The sequence below is a fragment of the Achroia grisella genome, unplaced genomic scaffold (assembly GCF_030625045.1).
Source record: "Achroia grisella isolate CSIRO2021 unplaced genomic scaffold, CSIRO_AGI_Agris_v1 utg551, whole genome shotgun sequence".
Taxonomy (NCBI): domain Eukaryota; kingdom Metazoa; phylum Arthropoda; class Insecta; order Lepidoptera; family Pyralidae; genus Achroia; species Achroia grisella.
The window spans coordinates 429,491-449,080 of NW_026712935.1; the positions used below are offsets into that span (position 1 = coordinate 429,491).

Sequence of the window (19,590 nt, forward strand, 5' to 3'; positions counted from 1 at the left end):
GTGCCGCTGGCTACTACTGGTATACTGTAACTAAGTTATTTATATCCACTAACTTACCTACACATGTAAAATAAAACTAACCGTAGCCGATTATGATCGATCAGCAGAGCTTGAACGCTTCAGTGAACGCGGTCGTTGTTGTTTATTTATACTTAGACATAATGTGGAAATGTAACTTATTTACACTAATATCTGTATCTGATCTCACCCACATTAGCGAGGCAGTAAGAAAATTAAGAAATTTATTACTTAATTTTCTTGTCGCCTTATTACTTAATTAAGTAACTTAAATAAGCTCTCTTTAGCTTGGGACTAGATAGCACTGTGTGAAATGTCCTAGTTTTTTAATGTTAACATAAGAGGCCCAAAGGTTCTAGAAAAATAAATATTTTCTTACTTTTAATATAGCACCAAACAATGCCGGACTGGACGTGGTTGGTGTTAGCGGCTCTGTTTGGTGCACTATCAGCACTGGCGGTGCCGCTGCTCGTCATCTTGTACTTCGTACGACCCTTCGAGAAGAAATCATCCGTTGATGAACAATACTGTTTACCAGTTACATTGCCACCTGTAAGTAATAGAGATAGACATATTCTTTATTAAAATAAACTGAATGTAGCATATAGTAACTTGGGAATAGTTTTTTTTTATTTTACTTACTCTCAAAGCATATACAGGCAAGAAGAATGAAAGTGCAAGAAGCATATTGCTTATTGTTGCTATTTTAAATTAAATTTCTTCAACTTTACATTTTGAAGATTACTATACCTTCTTCTGTGTAAAAGTTACAGTTTAAAGTAGGAAAATTCACCTTGGAACAATCTTTAAAATCATAATCAGTAACTATAATAATATAAGCGTCTGTGTGTCTGTCTGCAGCATTGTTGTTCCTAAAGAAATGCAGAAATTATGTTGTGTTATTTTGTTGTGTCTCATGGGATAAATATAAAAAACTATCTAGATAGCTTTTAAATTTACAAAAGATTTATTGATTCGGGTTGACTTATTATAATTATTGTTTCGATAAGTTTCCTACCTCGACGACCTTTTGTAGGATACTTTATTATATATAACATGTAGTATAGAATAGGTTCTACTCTCAACAATAAATTATGTATTAGTTAATTATTAAAAACATTGTCATTGGCCTGAAAAAAAAACTGATAACGCTGTTATAAAGGTACTAAATATTAATAAATTAGTAGGTATTACTGCTTTCAATATGTAATTTATTCTTTAAAAATCTACTGTTAATTACCCTTCCAAATTGGCGCATTTAATTTTTAGCGGACTCCGTCATTTGGTTCGTTTTTCAGGCCTCGACCTAAATAATGACCTTTAATTATGCCTCCCTTATGAATAGGTACATAAATAACTAAGTACCTAAGCAATTAAGTAGTATTTAGATTGGTGTCAATAACTAACGTCTGTATCCTAATTTTTAATATCAATAACGGTCAAGGTTTTGTTTTTTATTATAATGTACTATCTAAATCTTATAATAAAAATCTGTCGTACTATTAGCTACAGTAGTTGTTGCATAAAAAATTTAATAAATCACATTTAATTAGTACTGTTGATGCTAAGTTACAGTTATCTCTTATACGTACAACTGTGATGTAATTGAAAATAAATTATGTTTACTACTGCACCACTGAATGTCTCCATCATTTACAATAACAACTTATATATTCAAATTAAAATATCTTTATTCATGTAGGTCTATTACAGACTCACACATATACATCACACAACATGTTTATATATAAATATAGTTTTTAAAATTCAAATTTGGGAGAATAGAGTGACCACCAGCATATGCTATCGCAAAGAACAAAAAATTTAATCAGTGTTCACAACCTGAACAGACCAGTCCCCACAAGTAGCACCCGTTCACGAGTATGACGTATGAGCCAGCCATCATTGTACTCAACCATATTTGAGGGAGCACATCGACCCAGCCCACCATGCCGCCACAAGTTTGAACTTTATAGCGAGCATGACTGTTTCAGGTTACTCCACTACGTCAATTATATTATTTACAGCATAGGCTGTACCGATCACAGTTTTCACCCATTACAATATTAAATTTACATTATGTCATTACAAATTATAAAAAAATCATTTATAATAAGTTTCTTTAATGTTATTACATTATCCATGTCAATGGGAAAAATTATATGGCTCATAACAAAAGTTAAAATTGTAATTAAGTCCACACATTGTAGTATTTAAGTATCGTTTATTTTATAATAAGCTTCAGAGCAAAGTGTTTTTTTTATATGTATCTTAAATTTGCCTTCACTTAAATTTAAAACACTATCTGACAATTTATTATAAAAACGTATACAATGTCCCATGAAAGATGTACACGGATTACTTTTTTAGACGATAACTAGGCATATTTAATTTATTTTTATTCCTTGTATTATAAGCGTGTAAGTGACTATTTAACTGTACTCAAATATAGAATTTAGTATGGCAGTTTAGGGAGTTAAAATTTAAAGATTACTTGACAATTTAATAATGTATTTATAGTTATGAATTATTATAATATAATTTATTATTATGAATTTATTATAATATATTATATATTAATTAATTGAGAATATACTATAGGAATTATTGGGAGTACAGTAAAAACAAAATAAATGTAGTAAAAATACTATTATGTAGGTAGTTAGTAACGTATTTTGTTGTTTGAGACTATGATTTAAACATTTCCAATATGAATCTCTAATATTTCTAATATTACTTTACAGTCAAAAGGAAAAAGAATTGTAAAAACTAAATACTTATTTTCCTATAAATAAAGTAAACAAGGAACAAACGTTAGGAATGTGATGAAATGACAACCTTAATTATTTAGATTAACATCAAAGTATTATTATTACGAGGTAATTTATATCATTAAATAGATTACTTTATCAAAGGTAATAAACACAATAGTTCCCGGTTTATCCAAAGATTTTCGAACTGCCGTTGACCCCGTTTGACAAGTTGACGAACGGGCAAAATTTCAAGAATTAAATCTTGATATAATCTTCAACAAACACTGGTACTTAATAATTATCACTTATTTTATTATATTTTATAAAAATATGTTTGTTTGTTAACGATTATTTATTAGTAAAACTAAATTAAAATATAAATCAAGTCAATAAAAAAACTTTCCCCCAGGTGAGGTAAGACCAAATGTACCTACGTTGTACGTGATACGTGGATCATCATTTTACATCATCTGAGGTAAGACCTCAGATGATGTAAAATGATGGCGAGCATAAAATGAAGCGTGCGTGTCCATAAGATACTTATTTATCAACTTAAAGTTTCTATGGTCCTCCATCGTGCATTGTCTAGAAAATTTTTGCCACTTAAAACCAAGTTGTGATTCACCTGGTACCTAGTACCTAGCAATGGTAGGTATTTCCTATCCGATACGATTTAAAACGTTCAAATGAAGAGGTTATTCCTCCATAAAAAGCCGGCAACTTACCTGCAATTCCAGTAGTGTAAAAGATGACAATGATTAAATGGTTACTTGTAAAGTAAAATTCCGAAATCATTACACGGATTAGGTAATTAATTAACTATTGAAGCAAGAGAATAAAGATGTTTCGTTTACATAGTGAAGTAATTATAGAACATATGTATTATTTTGACGTCATTTAGCACTTATATAACAGCATTGATATATGGTAAGGAAAGTAGGACTTCAGCTTCCATACAACACCTTAGAGAAAAAAAACCGTAGAAGTACTAGCCTCAAACAAATTTTTCTTTCACATTCGTAAAGCTTGCTCAGTTTTTTTCTTCTTATGGATGATGATGGAATGGTGCTCCCGCCTGCGCTGACGTTTTGCGCTAGCGGGGCACTAGTGGAGGATGATAAGATGAGCATGAGGTCAGGTCAGTTAACCCATCGTGGTAAATTCATGGTCAATTTACCAGGATAGTTTCCAGGGGTTTGCTAAGTTGGTTTGTTCATGTGGAAATAATAACTAATGAAAGGATAGCGAAAACGATACACATAGTTACATACAAGGCTAAGGCGAGGGATAATAGAACGGAGCAAATGAACCGTATATTACTTCTGATCAAGAATGAATCTGTCAAGAATCTTCTATATACAATTGTACATAGACGAGTGATGTATATTAGAGATAAACAAGTGTTGTATATCCGACAGGGGCATTTAGCTTTCGTTTCTTGCTTACAACCTTTACTGCTATAAATATAGACATAACTATAGTACTATAATAAAGGGGATATATTATTTTATGGTTGTTTGTTTGTTAATGTGATGTTTGGTAATGAATAAATAAACTCAAAAATATTTGAACAATATTAAACATTCATTAATTTCCTACATTATCATCGAGTAACATATAGAGTATATTCTATTGAATCAGCCGGATTTAGCTATTATACTTTAAAAATATATATAAGAACAGTTCTAAAATTTTAAGCCTTTTAAACCCTTTTTTTTTGCCTCAGGAGATCTTGAACGAGTTGACACGTGGAGCGGGTTGCACTCCAGAGGGCGCTTTAAACGCAATGCTCCAGTTCATCTTCCAACAGAGCACGGCGGATACGCGATGGTTACGACGGCGCATGGCCACCGAACTAGCAGAGCTCCTCGCCAAAACATCCTCGGGGAAAATATTTGAATCACTGACAGTAAATAATCTTTTACAATAATCTAACTTTGTAATTATTTAGAAAGTGAATATACATATTGAGAAAATGTTATTCTGTTTAGGGCATGATCACTTGAGCAAACAATACGTATTTAAGAGTATCTAAGTATGAAATTTAAAAACATTGGTAAGTTAGTCTCGAAGTCAAATATAAAATTTATATTTTATTTTATTGAAATTGATAATTTTTGTACGAAATATACGGTATATTTCGTATAAAAATTACCAAATCCAAACTCAAACTCCTTTATTCTTCACTTGTACGACCTTCCGACCTCTTGCATCTTTTATTTTTTATACCTATATATATAATAATAAAAATAATTAACCATTTATCACCAGCTCCGTTCCCTCGAGGTTGGTACAGAGTTCCCAACGATTACAAATCTGCGCCTTCTTAACGGTGAACTGGAAGACGATGGCGCCAGGCTCCGATCTCTCGACTTAAATTTCGATATTGCATATGATGGAAACTTCAAGATTGACGTGGATGCAGTTATGTTACTGGGAAAAATAGCAAATATTTCTATTACAGGTACAGTTTATTTACAAATTACTTTCTTGCTAATAGCTAAAGCTTATTTCTAAAGCTAAAGCTTTAAGCGTGTTTTGACTGGGATGAAAAATGGCCCATGTTTTTCTTCATCCCAATTGCGAAATGCACTTGCTCATTTATACCATTAGACTCGATAAAGTGTCAATCACCTTTAACGTCGTAAGGGTCAATTGATTAAATTGGATACGCAAAGTTTGACCGTTGCAAAAGATCGAAATTACGGCCACGTTTATATATTGTAGTTCGTTACCAAACCTTGTCTATTGAAATCAATGGTACCGATCTTAAAACTTTTCGTTACGTAACCAGAACTAAAAAAATCACTTCAAGGATTATAAAATCGAAAATCGATAAAAAATGAAAAAATAATACGAAATTGTGGTTATATTGAAATAATTACTCAGTTTACTTCTAATTTTGTGTAGGTGAAAATCTAGTACAAAATTGTATGAGGACGACGACTTATATCCCGTATCGAAGATTAAAAATCTCGTATCTGTATCTCGTAGATACGATTAGTTGGTATCTCTAATCATTTTAATAGATATACTATTAAAATGATTGCTAGTATTTTTGAGTTTGCGGGATTCTGAAAATACCAGACAGTTACACATAATGGTCAATATCTAACATATATGAATAACATTCGTATTTTTTGCAGTTGAAAGCATAAGTGGGAACGTACGGGTTATGTTCAGACGCACACCGTATACACATTGGGCACTGGCATTCGAAACCCAGCCTAAGCTGGAACTTCGTGTACGTGGTCGCTTTCAGGGGAGACAGCTCAAGCCTAGGCTGGCATCATTAGTTGCTGCACATATAAGACGAGCTATCGCGCAAAGGCACACGCTGCCTAACTATAAGATACGGTAAGTATTCTTATTGTGGTACAAATGTAGCAAGTTTTTACAGTATAAACCAAATAGAGGTCATTATTAGTTTCATACTTTCGTCATGAATAACCAATATAATGTAGATCCCTCACTATTAAAACAAATAACAATATATTTTTATTAAATTCTATCGTTAGTAGTATTTTCATTACGCCAAAACAATATTTGTGGATTGTTGAATAGTCAAATTGATTCTCCCCTTTTCCTGTTTCTTTAATTTCATTACAGATACAAGCCATTCTTCCCCAAGTCAGAACCAGGTAGTGTAGAAGGGGAGGACGGACCGACACCACAGGGACGCCTGACCGTGCGATTGATGGAGGTTACTCGTTTACAATGGTCGGGAGCAAACGGAACCGTGCGGGCCGCACTAGCTGTCGATTCACATGGTTGGGTAAGTTTTGTTCAATCAGATACAAATTAATAAGTTTAATTGAGTTTATTTGGCAGAGAGCGGCTTAACACAAAGACTACTACGTTGCCTGATTGAATTGATTGATACATAAAATATATTTAATATGTAATATTATGTTATCTGTGATTTAAATACAAGTTGACCCGGCAAGCGTTATTTTGCTATATAAATTATTAATATTATCTTATATGTGTTACTAACATTTCTCTTCCACCTATGTAAATACTTTCCCAGGGGGAAGAGGATTGTTAGTAATGTGGACTCATGACCCCATTACTAGCAATGTACCATGTCAGGTTGACCTCCACGCGGTTCCCCCTGGAAACCATCGTGATAAATTCCTGGTGAATTTGTCAAATTGGGCTAACGGATCTGACCTCATGTTTATCTTATGATCCTCCACTGGTGCCCCGTCAGTGTAAACCGTTAGCACAGGCGAGTTCTTCACTATTCCATTATCATCGATAAAAAAAAATACTTTCCAAATTTGAAAGAAAGTATCAAAACATTGTAAAGGTAAAAATAATTATGCACTAGATTGTAAATTTTATGAACAGAGGAATAATTATTACATTTTTCTTTAAGGTGTCCCTTAGGCGTGGAGTTCTAGTTCTGGACATAGTGTTACCGGCTGTGACAGGACCTCTCGGGCTAGTGTGCTGTCAAGGAGTAGGAGTGGTGTTGGTGGACACTGTGGTCCCCATGTCACCCGCATACCGCGCTGACTTGAGAAGAGATGACATCGTATTAGCCATAGATAACAAGCCGGTGAACAATGTTGCACAAGTAAGTTATATGTCATTTATAGGCTTGTTGTTCTTGAGTATAGGTGGAATTAGACTTCAGACGCCCTTCCACTTACCATGTATGAAAACAACCCTTGTTATATAAAAACCAATATTCTTTAAAGCGATGTGAAGAGAATTTTCATATCACTTATTGTCTCTAGATTATCTGCAGAACATTTTTTGTTGAATCAAGATGGACCTAATAACTCAATGGTTGAAACCCTATATACTGTGCATCAAATTCAAACTTATATTGACAAATTATGTTAATTTGTCAGTATAAGTTTCTTAACAGTAGAATATATCATAAGAGTAGAGTTATGTAGTATGGTAATTGGTATTCTATTTGTAGGTAGGTAAATTACTAAAATGCGTGGACCGTCGCGCGGTGACGGTGCGGGTACGTCGCGGCGCACGGCGTGACGACGCACTCATAACCAGCGGTCTGGCAGCCGGCGCCTCCGCTGCCAGCACCGAGCCGCGCCGCTTGCGCACAAACTTCACCTTCCGCCGCGTCTCCGAAGTTATGGAAGGAGTCCGGCTTCAGGGGATGAAGGCAGCCACGTCTAGAACTAATTTACATGTAAGGGATAACCCCATAAATTACGTCCCATATTAAAGGAAGTGTCAAAGTGTTATATTGAGTATCAACATCTATCAAACAAAGGGTGTGAATTATAAATTTCTCACCTCAAACTTTATTTTATATATTTATACAACATATTTAATTAGAATTCAATTATTATTAATTTCGGAATAGCTGATAGTTGTTACTTTTGTCGTTTAATTATAGTAATATATATGTATATATCTAACTTAATTCGTTTTTATTTTAAAATTTTAGGAATCAGATTCTCCCTCTAAACCAGCGGAACCACAAATGGAAACAGAAAGTCAGCCAAAACAAAAAGGAGAACTGACGAAGCAACCATCAAAGACATCAGACTCTACTGGGCCTGGCAATTTTGGATTAAGAAAACGAAGATGCTCAGTAGAAAATAAATCTTCCGACAGTTCTGCGGGTAGCACACCACCAGCATCGGGGGCTAGCACCCCTCTTCGCCAAGTTACTACTGTGAACAAAACCGTCAAACACCCAGAAATACCTATTATCCGAACCGACTCCTCAGAATGCAAAATATCGGAAAAAGCCGATATATTGGACGATGAAGACCCAATATTTGAGACAGGAGGACCCAGGCAGAGCGAGCACGTAGAAATCTGTCAGATGTTTTGGACTAAGAGCATACAGTTGAAACCGATAATACCTTTTGATGAGGAGACTGATTTCAAGTTAAACGAGAATCACAAATATTTGAATATAAACGTTTGGGCCACTGTACCTGGTGAAAAAGACGAAGTGCTATTAGGATATTTGAATATACCATTATCAGCTCTATTAGCTGAATGTCAAGATTCCACTGTACCTCATCATATGAAGAGATATCAATTTCTACCGCCAGATGTTGACATAAAATTTAGGTAACGTATTTGAAATTCTTATATATCTACATCCATTTACAATTCTCATTCATTTGTATATTAGTTAAATAATAATTTCTTATCGATTTTAAAAACTTTTGGTATTTTTCTAAATTATGTACTTATTTAATTTGTTTTAAATTTGAAATTCTCAATTCTAGTCATCCGTATTTGTTCTATTAAACTTTATTATCAATTATATCCTTTTTAACTTTGGTCTGTAGTATTCCTAAACTGACAGGATTCTACGAATACACTTTAACCTAATTATTTCATTACTATTAATATTGTTCATAACTTGTCTTGTTATGACTTATATTCAGCCTATACTTATCCTCGTGATACAATTTATTTTCAAGTCATATTTATTTAGATTCCGTCTTCCGTTGAGTCGAAAAAAGGACATAAACAGTTAGTCGGACACTCTTTCGCATTTGTAATATTAGTATTTATGGATATTTCAGCAAAAGTCACAAATTATCATCTCACCCGGGGTTTGAACCGTGTTTGTGCTTCGGCGATGCTTTGGTCTGGTGGGAATGGGAGGGAGTAGGTGGCGTCCGGTCATCAAGCCGCGCTGCGACTCGAGAAGCGGCGCCGCCCCGACCACCGAAACCAACGCGTGCTACACACGATTTTGTACGCACACATTTCCATCGATCGACGCAGTGCGATTTTTGTAACAAAAAGGTAATAAATATTAGATACATATGTACCTAAAATACCTTAACGACGTTACGATATGTGCTACACTTGACATATCGATATATTGAAATGATAATATATATTTGAAATCGACGTGCCACCGTGCAAGTTAAACGCGGTCTATTAGAATAATTTTGGATTTCTTTGTTTCTATCACATATAAAAAAAACTGAGACAACAATAATAACAATTTCTAAATTATTACAGATAAAAATGTTGTAGTTACAAATTTCGAACTCAAGACTCTCTGAAAAAGATAATTGAACTATCAGTATTAATCTTCTATTATTGAAATGTTAAACGACTATATTGCAGTACAAGTATGAGCTTGGGGTATAATGTCAGTCATATTTTAAAAACTGCTAACGGTAAAAACTACCTAGATGCCAGTGGATGATTATATTACGACGTGTTTCGCCTCTAAAAGAGGCATCGTCAAGCAATGATCTATTCATTGCTTGATGAGTGAGTATAGTTTGGAAGTCTAGTGTTGACTGTTCGGCGACTAGACTACAATTTTATTGTTTCCGTCGTCAAACTCAATCGTTATTCATAGAAACCGCGTTGTTTTGTACTGTTGAAAAATTAAGTTCCTTTAATTTAATTATATAAGTATTTGAAATAAGTATGTGTAATAAATAATATTGATATTGAATATTGTAGATTTGGCTGAAAGATGCAATGCAATGCCGCAACTGTGGTCTGTGCTGTCACAAAAAATGCGTCGCCAAATGTCAAGAGTCCTCGCCGTGCATACCTAAACAAGATCAAGGTATTTCTTTGTTATTATCTTCATTTGCAACTAAATTAAATTTATAAAATAATTCTGTTGGCAAACGCCTGTAAGATTACCTTGAGCACATTTAATTTCATTTACAGTCCGGAAATATCGTTTTTGCCAGGAGTTATTTTTCATTCCGTAAAAGGTTTCTAATACATTATACGCCTTTACTTAACATACAATATACGCCTGTATCGCGACGGGAAATAATTTATAATATGTATATAAATACTATTTCTCTCATTACGTGTGGATTTAGATAACGTACTACCAAAACTTATTCAATTTCGAGTCCTATTGCAAATATTCATCAGAAAATTTTCGACTTTTATGGCGAACAGTCTAAAGAGCATCCTGTTCTACCAAATTACACCCAGAGGTTCTTATGCATCTCTATTGCCTGCAATGCTGTGCCCTGCTGGCAAATTTTTAACAGCAATAATTCTGTGATATGATGTGTTCTTGCCATACCTCATAATGTAAACGAACTATGATATTTTCCTATATATAATTAGTAATCACATTTGTTTCTTAACCCTACCCAGGATATACTTGACAAAAAATAGATGTCGTTAAAAATGTTACCAACATTACTACAGTCTATATAAAAAAATCCACAAACAAAAATCAAGTATTTTCGATGAAAAACTGAGGAACTGTGAAATCGTCGTTTACAGCCTTTATCCTCCAAATGTACATCCTGCCAAGTGTTACATACATATTTCATTATATACATTTTTATTTTTCACTTGTAATAAAATTCAACCGGCGCCTCCGGGCGCCCCGCGCCCGTCCGATCGATCCCCGTCCAATTCAAACAGGGATCGATATTACGACGGCCTGAGCCGAGGTTCGAACCCCTAGTGGTGCCCTCAGACTAAAGTCATATCCGCCAGGCAGGAGTTGGCCTTCAGACGCTCCATAAGTCCTTCCGCGGGATTGGAGTGCTATCTGCACTCGCCCCCTAACGTCCGATGAAGCTGTAAAGGCCAGCTGCGACCAACAGCTTTGGAGTAGTCCGGAAAAAAATTTAAAAAAACAATGTTTTTTTTTTAATAATAAGAAAGGTGATTTGTAGGACAGGAGTCCTAAAGCGACCAAATTAATTAATTACGATCTCGGTGGATAAGAGGTTTAGCAAATATATATAGCATTGGTATGCTTGATTCTTTTGGTCTGGGTGTTTTGTATATATATTATGTTCGCATAACACTGCTGAGTTTGGAACTATATGGCGATGTGTGAATAAAAAGTGAAAATCTTATTATTATTATTATTAGACAGTTTCTGGTTCCGATAAATCCATTTACGGGTAAAATATTTTTTTGCTATATAATAATGAAATAAATTTTTAATTAACTATTAGAGGTTAAGATTTAGTTCATTTAGGTACGAGATTGTAGAGGAAGTAAAATACAATAGACATTGAATTTAATTGTTAGCAATAGTTTAATTGCAGGTAATAAATACTGCCCTACAACAATAAGCTGAACTCGGAACTGCTAAGTTGTTTGATTAATATATTAAATCGAGTATGTAGCAAAAAAAATTTTATCCTTAAATGGATTTAACGGAACCAGAAACTGTCATTATACTTACAGACATACAAGGCTGTTAGCTGTATGCAAGTACGTACATAGGTGGGTCAAAGATAGCTACTTAATGGATTTATATTATTTTGTTTAATTCCGCTACACATGCTAATTGCATGTATAAGACCACAAATATTCAGTGTAGAAACCTGACTTACCTAACTTGACCGTTACGACCTTCCTAATAGCGATCAAATTCCTGGTGTTGACTGTTCAACGACCAAACCGAACAGTCAACACTAGGATACCAAGCTATATCCGAACTCTATTCAATGCCTGATGATGCCTCGTTCAGAGGCGAAACACGTAGCGCAATATGGGTGTAGGAGGTAGACTCAATAACGGTCAGAATTTGATCGCCATTAGAGAAGGTCGTAACGGTAGTCTTCAACACTGAATATTTGTGGTCTCACACATACTAATTGTGGCGGAATTAAACAAAATAATATAAATTAAATAAGCAGTGAAATGTACTTCGGCAAAATAACACCTAATTCGATTAAATATATCAAAGAAAGAGATATAAAGTTATAAGTTATATAAAGATATTAGCGGAAATATCGTCCATCTGGTGACTATGCAATAGGATAATACAACATCCTTTTCATTCTCCATAAGATAACCTCCTTACTGATTAAAACATAATAATACAATTGCAACAGTGCAACTGAAACTATTCAACATATAACCGGATCTTGTAAAAATATTGCTCAAACCGATTATAAACACAGGCACGACCAAATAGCTTCCATAATTCATCAAGAACTAGCCAGGGTATGAGTTTATACAAAGTAAACAGCCTTACTATAAATACAGACCCGAAACCGTTCAAGAAAATCACAATTGTAAACTATACTGGGATAGGACTATTCTCATAGACAAGACAGTACTCTTCAATAGGCCTGATATCACATTACATGACAAAAACTCTAACACAGTATATCTTATAGATATAGCTGTACCTAATACACACAATATACAAACTACCATTTCAGATAAAGTTTCAAAATATCAGGATCTTGCAATAGAGGTAAGAACACAATGGCGAGCTGAAACTGTACATACTGTACTTATTGTACTTTCTTCTATGGGTATTGTACCCAAAACACTTCAAAATAGTCTGCAAACTTTAAATATTCACCCTTCCAAAACATATCTCCTACAAAAAGCCACAATATTAAATACCTATCGCATAACCTGAAAATTCTTAACCTCCTCAACAATATCTTCACCCAGTACAACCTCTCTCACACTTGGCTAAGGCCCGTGTAGGTGAGTATTACCTTCTTTTAAATGAATAAAAAAGAAAAAAAAGATAATAATAATGTAGATACCAGTTGATATTCTTACTAGTTCTTCATATCGAAGTATATAACTGGAGGGTAGGAACAATGCTAAAAATATATACTTGCATTAGTGCTAAAAAATGTCCTATACAACTAAATAATTTTGAGTTTGACTTGAAAAATATAGCACAAAGGCATCGGTCCAAGATAATTAATAAGGAATAGGTATAGGTTTAATATTTCAGTAAAGCGGTGCTTTATTGTTTTATATACATTCAGCATTGTGTCCAGTGCAATAAAAATTAAAGCCACAGGTCGAAATGGCATACAGAAAGATAGTTTAGGTTAGGTTTCGTATTATGATCTCTACACTATAACCGAAATTATATCCAATATAACATATTTGGAATATAATTTAACCTTCAAAGAAAAGACAATTTACGTGTTTGTATACTTTTTTATCCGCTTGAAATCGCGCCAAATATCTTTGTCCGTAACAGAAGCGGTTAACGACCAGAAGGTTACTGGCCTTCGGTTTCTTTAAGCCTAACCAATTCTATATTCATATATGTAACCATTATAATTAAATTATTAATGTAACTTATGTAAACACAATTATTGATATATTGAAGTTATGTAATAATAGTGTCATACATCGCACCCAATAATTGAATAAATAAATAATTTACTAAACCACCTGGTTAGCGACAGTAAAAAGAGATGTTTTAACTTTTTACAAATCTTTTGAATCAATCACAACTGTAATAAACAATTAGTTTAAAAATAGACACTATACAGGAAACTTCAGACGTTATTGGGTTATTTTAAAATGCTACATTTACCAAGTAGATTTAGTCATGAAAAAAAAACGATGAAATTATCTTTAACTATATGATATTTTACAATTCTTTAGTGCACAATAAAGATTACATACAAAGCATTCCAATCCAGTACATTTTAGAGGCTATTGCGTGACCACCGGTTGCTAGCACATGCGGAAGGTAAAAGAATGCTCTACTTCGTATTAGTCAGCGGTATGCACACAATCACAATCTCTCTCTTAATACCAAACTGCAGTAACAATGAAAAAATCATTTGCAAAATCAACTTTAAGAATAAAGCTTTAAAGTTGATTTCCCGAATTATTTTTTTGAGTGTAATGCAGTTTATTATGCAATATGCAATTGTACATGTTGTAGCTTATATACCGTGCAAGAATATATTGATATAAATTTCTAAATTTCCAAAACTCCAAAGTGATTTAAACACATATATCAATTTATTCACTTCGCCTATTTATTATCTCTATCATATCGTAAAGAAAATTTAAACACTTTCAATTTCAATACCTTTACAGTTATATGCTTTATAAGAAATCTCTTTATCGTTTTTAAATACTTTTAGTCAGTTTCCTCAAACATTTATTACTGAGTAGCTGACATAATATCTGAAAATGCTTATATCTAATTAGCACACTTATAATAAATGGAACACATCAGTTCCCTCAGATGGCATCTATCCACGAGCATGTGACGCATAAGACAGTCATTACCGAACCTAATCATATTATATTTTCAAGGAAACCAACTCATTTTGTCTTTTTAATATATACTCATGTAAGTGGATGATTTTTGTACTAATATTTGAAATGACAAATAAGCTGACAGCTCATTTATAGCGTTAATATAATAGTAACTAACTTGCATAATGATATTATGCATTTAATAATTTACAGAAACAGATTGTACCTAATTGACAGTTTTGTGATTGTGAACCAAGATTCAATTGACAGTTGAAGTTATAAATTAATGTGTAATCCTAAACAGTATATCATCACGTAATTAGTTTTAACCGAAATTATAATGAAGAAAGATTTCATTATTTATTTTTATTGTTAAAGTCATTACACATTTATTAATCAAAAAAGTTAATAGGTATCAAAGAGTAACATTGATTGCATACAATTTAAAAAAAATGTAGAGTTATCTACAATAATTGCACCCGTACAAAGCTGGGGCTGGTTACTTGTAAAATAACTTGTAAATATAAATCTCAAACCTGTGTTTTTATTAGGGCTTAATTGTCCACCGCCGGAGGTCATTATGACGGAACCTGATGCCGATGCCGATTCCGATGATGAACCTGAAAGAAAAGACTCTTTGGATGTTCACGAAGAAGGTATGTCTAAAATTGTACCAATACCTACGTTTTTATATTCTGCAAGTAGGTGACTACTTTGTCTTTCATCAACAAATATATAAATATTATGACGCACTTAGAATTCAATGTCAAGCCAAAATATTTTGAAATTATCTTTGTCTAACTTCCCATTGTACCATACACAGTTTGACTGCTTGTTATATAACTAGATACTACTGGTATTATAGTTTGTACATATTTTCTTTTTTCCTTCTTTGTCTCAGACGAATTGTACGAAAGCTGACGAAGGATACCATACCTCATTATTAACATCGGACACTCCCGACAACTACACACATAGATAATACAGGTTTATTCGGATACATGTTCAATATTTGTTTCTACATATTTTCCAGAAAATATGCAACATCCCTCTTCAACCACTGCCTTTTCCGTTTATTCATTTTCCGTGTCTCCACTATGTTCATGATACAAACTATCTAATCCTTGTACAATTGGTGTCATGTTCATTTTGTGAAATTCCAGTTTAAAAGAGATATAATTTAAAGAATAATTTATCTGGGAATTTACGAAATGAACTGTTCTCTACCTTATAAATTTGCTTAATTAATTGCCAAGTTTAAGTTCCTTATTAGCTCATTATACTTATGACTTGTCCTTTAACGCTCTGGTTAGCGCTATTACCAAGGATTGCAACTAATTTAAGCAGATATTTCAGAAACAATGCAATATAATGTATCTGTTACTCTGCTACTGTACGTAGTGTAATCTGGCACAGATTTCGAGAGCTATCCAGTATTATTCATTAATATGCGCAACTTCTCGCTTTATAATTAAAACTGAATTTCTATGACTACAGATTAAAAAGTGTAAGCTATAACCAAAAGTATATTATAATAAAATCAGACCTATATACTTGTACCTACTACATCTAAATAAATCTCTAAAAATAAAAAGTAAAAATGTAGTAGAGATCGAAAACTACCAAATCCGGAGAAATTATTTGAAAAATTACACAACATGTTGATAAAAACATTAGGTAGGCACCTATCGATTTCAAATGTAAAAAATATCACATAATTGTAAGCTTAGAATCAAAATCTAAATCTAAAAATAAATTAGAGAAATTTAAGTTTTTTTTTTATTAATATACAAAATAATATAATTGTATTTTTGAAGTGATTAATAATTTCAGAATCATATTTTATCAATTATGTGAGCAAGCCATACCACTTCACAATTATCAATAAAACACATCAGAATTGAATGACTTTCCTTTATGCCTAATTAGAGCACTTCTGTGAAATGTGATCCTAACCCAACAATCCGACAATATGTACTTGTAAATACTGTTAATGAAGTGACCACTTTGTTTGTTCATAAATACATGCAGAAAGTATCGTTCATGCAGACAATTAAAAAAAAAACTCATATTACTCATAGCCTCTCATTTACACAATTAATAAAATTGTTCTCACTCCACCTTCAGAATGGTTTACGAATCAATTAGACACATGCACCCATACAATAAAGTGGCCATTTTAGAACCTATCCAATACTTATGCAAGTGACTAAATAAATATGATCGTTTTGCTAAGGCGGTGGAGCGATGAGCGCGCTGGTTGCTGGATTGCGACGGGCGGGCTCAGCCCACTCCCTGTCAGCACCCAAGACTTGCGCATCCTCGCGCTCCTTGCCGCCATCTCCGAGCCACACTCCCAGGTACCTCGCCTAGTTTTATATTATTGTAGAGAACTGTAATATTATTACCTATTGATAATAAGTGACAGTAATCACGAGCGTTATCCCAGCTGGGTAGGTAGAATTATTATAAATCGTCGTGGGGATGAATTCAACATTCGCTAGGAATATTTGAATGTGAATCTAAAAAAATATTTTGATGTCTGTTGATTGTTTATTTGATGTTTATGAATATCTGATTGATGATGAAGAGTTTTTATAGATGCCTTATTACATTACAACTTACTTGCTTATTCTTGCATCCTTTTATTTAAGCTTTATAAAAATGCAACTATGACCAACTGTGCATCTAACTTAGCATAACAGAACAGCATGTAGCATATAATTTTATTTCTAAGAAAGAGACGACAACATTTGTCACGAACAGTTCTTGTAACGCAAAGGAAGCAGTCTCTGGAGGCGGTAGGCAACCCGTTCGGCGGTTGCGGCGCCACGTGGCTCCAGAAGGGGGGTGTGAGCGCAATGCTGCAACCAGCATTACGCAGCGCCCTGCCGCCGGACGCCCTGTTGGCAGCTGCCAGGGACTCCGCACCTGAGCTTGCCGCCAGGCTCTCGGCGCAGCAAATACATGAAATGGTAAATTCCGCATACTATTTCAAATCAACAACTCTTAACTCTACACGTTCCCCATAAAATCCGTTGTAATTAATTCTTGGTGATTTCGTCATGATGGACTAACTGATTTGACTTCATGGTCATAAATCATCATCCTATTATCCTGAATTAATGTCCCGCCAGCGTATACCATGAGCGCAATGGTCAATTCCATTACCTACAAAATAAAACCTTTCAACTATTCTAAACTGTTTGTAACTAACGGCCTTGCACTGTCTTTTAGTAGAAAAATTATTCTACTAATATTATAAAGGGGAAAGATTTGATTATTTGTTCGTAGAGATTACGCTCCATTATCTTAGTTTTCTTAAACAAAAAACTTTTCCAAAAATCTAATTCTGCTCGGGGGAAATATTTCCAGATTGTTAGGTACGTCGATCGTTTCCCACCATAAATATACCCTAAAATCATTTGAGCCAAATTTGCATTCATTAAATCTGTTGATGCATAAAATACTTTCAGAGAAGAAAAGTTCAATCAGGCATTTATACATTGTGAAGGTTACATGAATAATCAATACAGTTTATTACAGTGAGTTCAATGCACCGAAAAGCATATAAACATAAACAAGTCAGCGGGATAATATACTTCATATAATTTACAATTTTGTGTCTAAATAAATAATTATAAATATTTCTGTAAACAAACTGCCATCTTTCACATTCCACATTTCAGATTGTATCGTACACACGAATAAGCTACAAGAATTCACATTTTGCGGAAATATTAAACTACCAATCAACTAATTAACTAGCTTATACGTATAACAAATTGACCGATGTCACTACTAGCATTCAGTAGAAAACGTCACAAAAAGTTAAACGCGAAATAAAACTCTAAAACGATCCACGTAGAGGTCATAGTAGGGCAAATCCTTTATAAAGTGAGAGAGTTATCTACTACTGGGAGGATAATAATAATTTGAAATGATAATGACTAATATTAAATGCTATCTGAGCCCGCAAATTCGTACCTGTATAATGTTTTTTTGTTTGTAATTTAAACATTTGGAATAAAACAAAAAAATATGCGAACCTTAACACAATACATTACTGAAAATTACGGCGACCACAGCCACAAAAATTCTAGCATTGTTTTTTTTATTCTAATGGGGTGATAAAGTAAATAATAGTTTTTCTCATATACACACAGTGATTAGTTATATCCTATTATATGTATAGACAAGGATAATAAAATCTCTCTGATGATAAGGTCACAAAGTTTCAAAATGCTATTAGAACATGATGATTATGGACTACCCCTACATAATCGTATGATGGTTTTAGCTTCAAGCAGTTCGCGAGGAGTTATCAGCGGATGACGCAGGCGGTGCTGGCGAGGACAGCGGGGAAGGGCGAGCGTGCGCACTCACCGCTCTCATGCTGCACTGCTGCGCCGCAGCACAACTAGCCCAGCAGCGCGCTGAACCGGCACCCACTTGATACCAATAAACTATTGTTCATTGTGACGACATCGTTTCATTTCCCCAGTCCTAAGTCAATGATCTAATCATTATTTTTGGACTCTACATAAACTGTTTACGACTATGTTTATTCGAAAACATTATTTCATTAATTCGTCATTTCTAGCGGCTAAACTTGTATGTGACCTAGATGTATCTACCTAGACGCAATAGATAACACACAAAATATAAACAATGAAAACTTCAAGTCCTCTTGTAAACAACTGCAATGGCCAAGGATTTGTTAGCAATTTGCGTTGACGGTATTGTCTACTTTCTCAGAGTACCTTTTAATTTCAATCTACAACATGGTTATTCACAACATTTAAATTAAACCTGTAAGTACTTGAAGTTACTACCAAAATAACATTGAAAAAAACATTTCACACAA

General features: G+C 33.8%; 1 protein-coding gene across 3 annotated transcripts; it reads left to right on the forward strand.

Moving 5' to 3' along the window:
- Nucleotides 1–412: 412 nt before the first annotated feature.
- LOC131848364 (PDZ domain-containing protein 8) lies at nt 413–19,180 on the forward strand. Of its 3 annotated transcripts, none has more exons than XM_059198185.1 (14): nt 413–570; nt 4,498–4,680; nt 5,043–5,235; nt 5,918–6,128; nt 6,381–6,546; nt 7,153–7,353; nt 7,708–7,938; nt 8,200–8,837; nt 9,302–9,527; nt 10,206–10,314; nt 15,275–15,379; nt 16,960–17,083; nt 17,506–17,698; nt 19,024–19,180. In XM_059198185.1, exons 1-14 carry the CDS (start codon nt 418–420, stop codon nt 19,177–19,179), a joined length of 2,889 nt encoding a protein of 962 aa, XP_059054168.1. In that variant the 5' UTR covers nt 413–417; the 3' UTR covers nt 19,180. The 3 variants fall into 3 exon arrangements, with proteins under 3 accessions (XP_059054168.1, XP_059054169.1, XP_059054170.1); XM_059198186.1 differs by having other exon boundaries at nt 17,490–17,698; nt 19,024–19,109; XM_059198187.1 differs by lacking the exon at nt 19,024–19,180 and having other exon boundaries at nt 17,510–17,613.
- Nucleotides 19,181–19,590: the final 410 nt, after the last annotated feature.

Bases quoted from the DNA above. Each gene is read 5' to 3' on its own strand.
- LOC131848364 (XM_059198185.1), top strand. From the start codon at position 418: ATGCCGGACTGGACGTGGTTGGTGTTAGCGGCTCTGTTTGGTGCACTA. The intron at 7,354-7,707 runs GTAAGTTATATG...TTCTATTTGTAG, and splicing joins CGGTGAACAATGTTGCACAA to GTAGGTAAATTACTAAAATG. The intron at 9,528-10,205 runs GTAATAAATATT...TGAATATTGTAG, and splicing joins GCGATTTTTGTAACAAAAAG to ATTTGGCTGAAAGATGCAAT.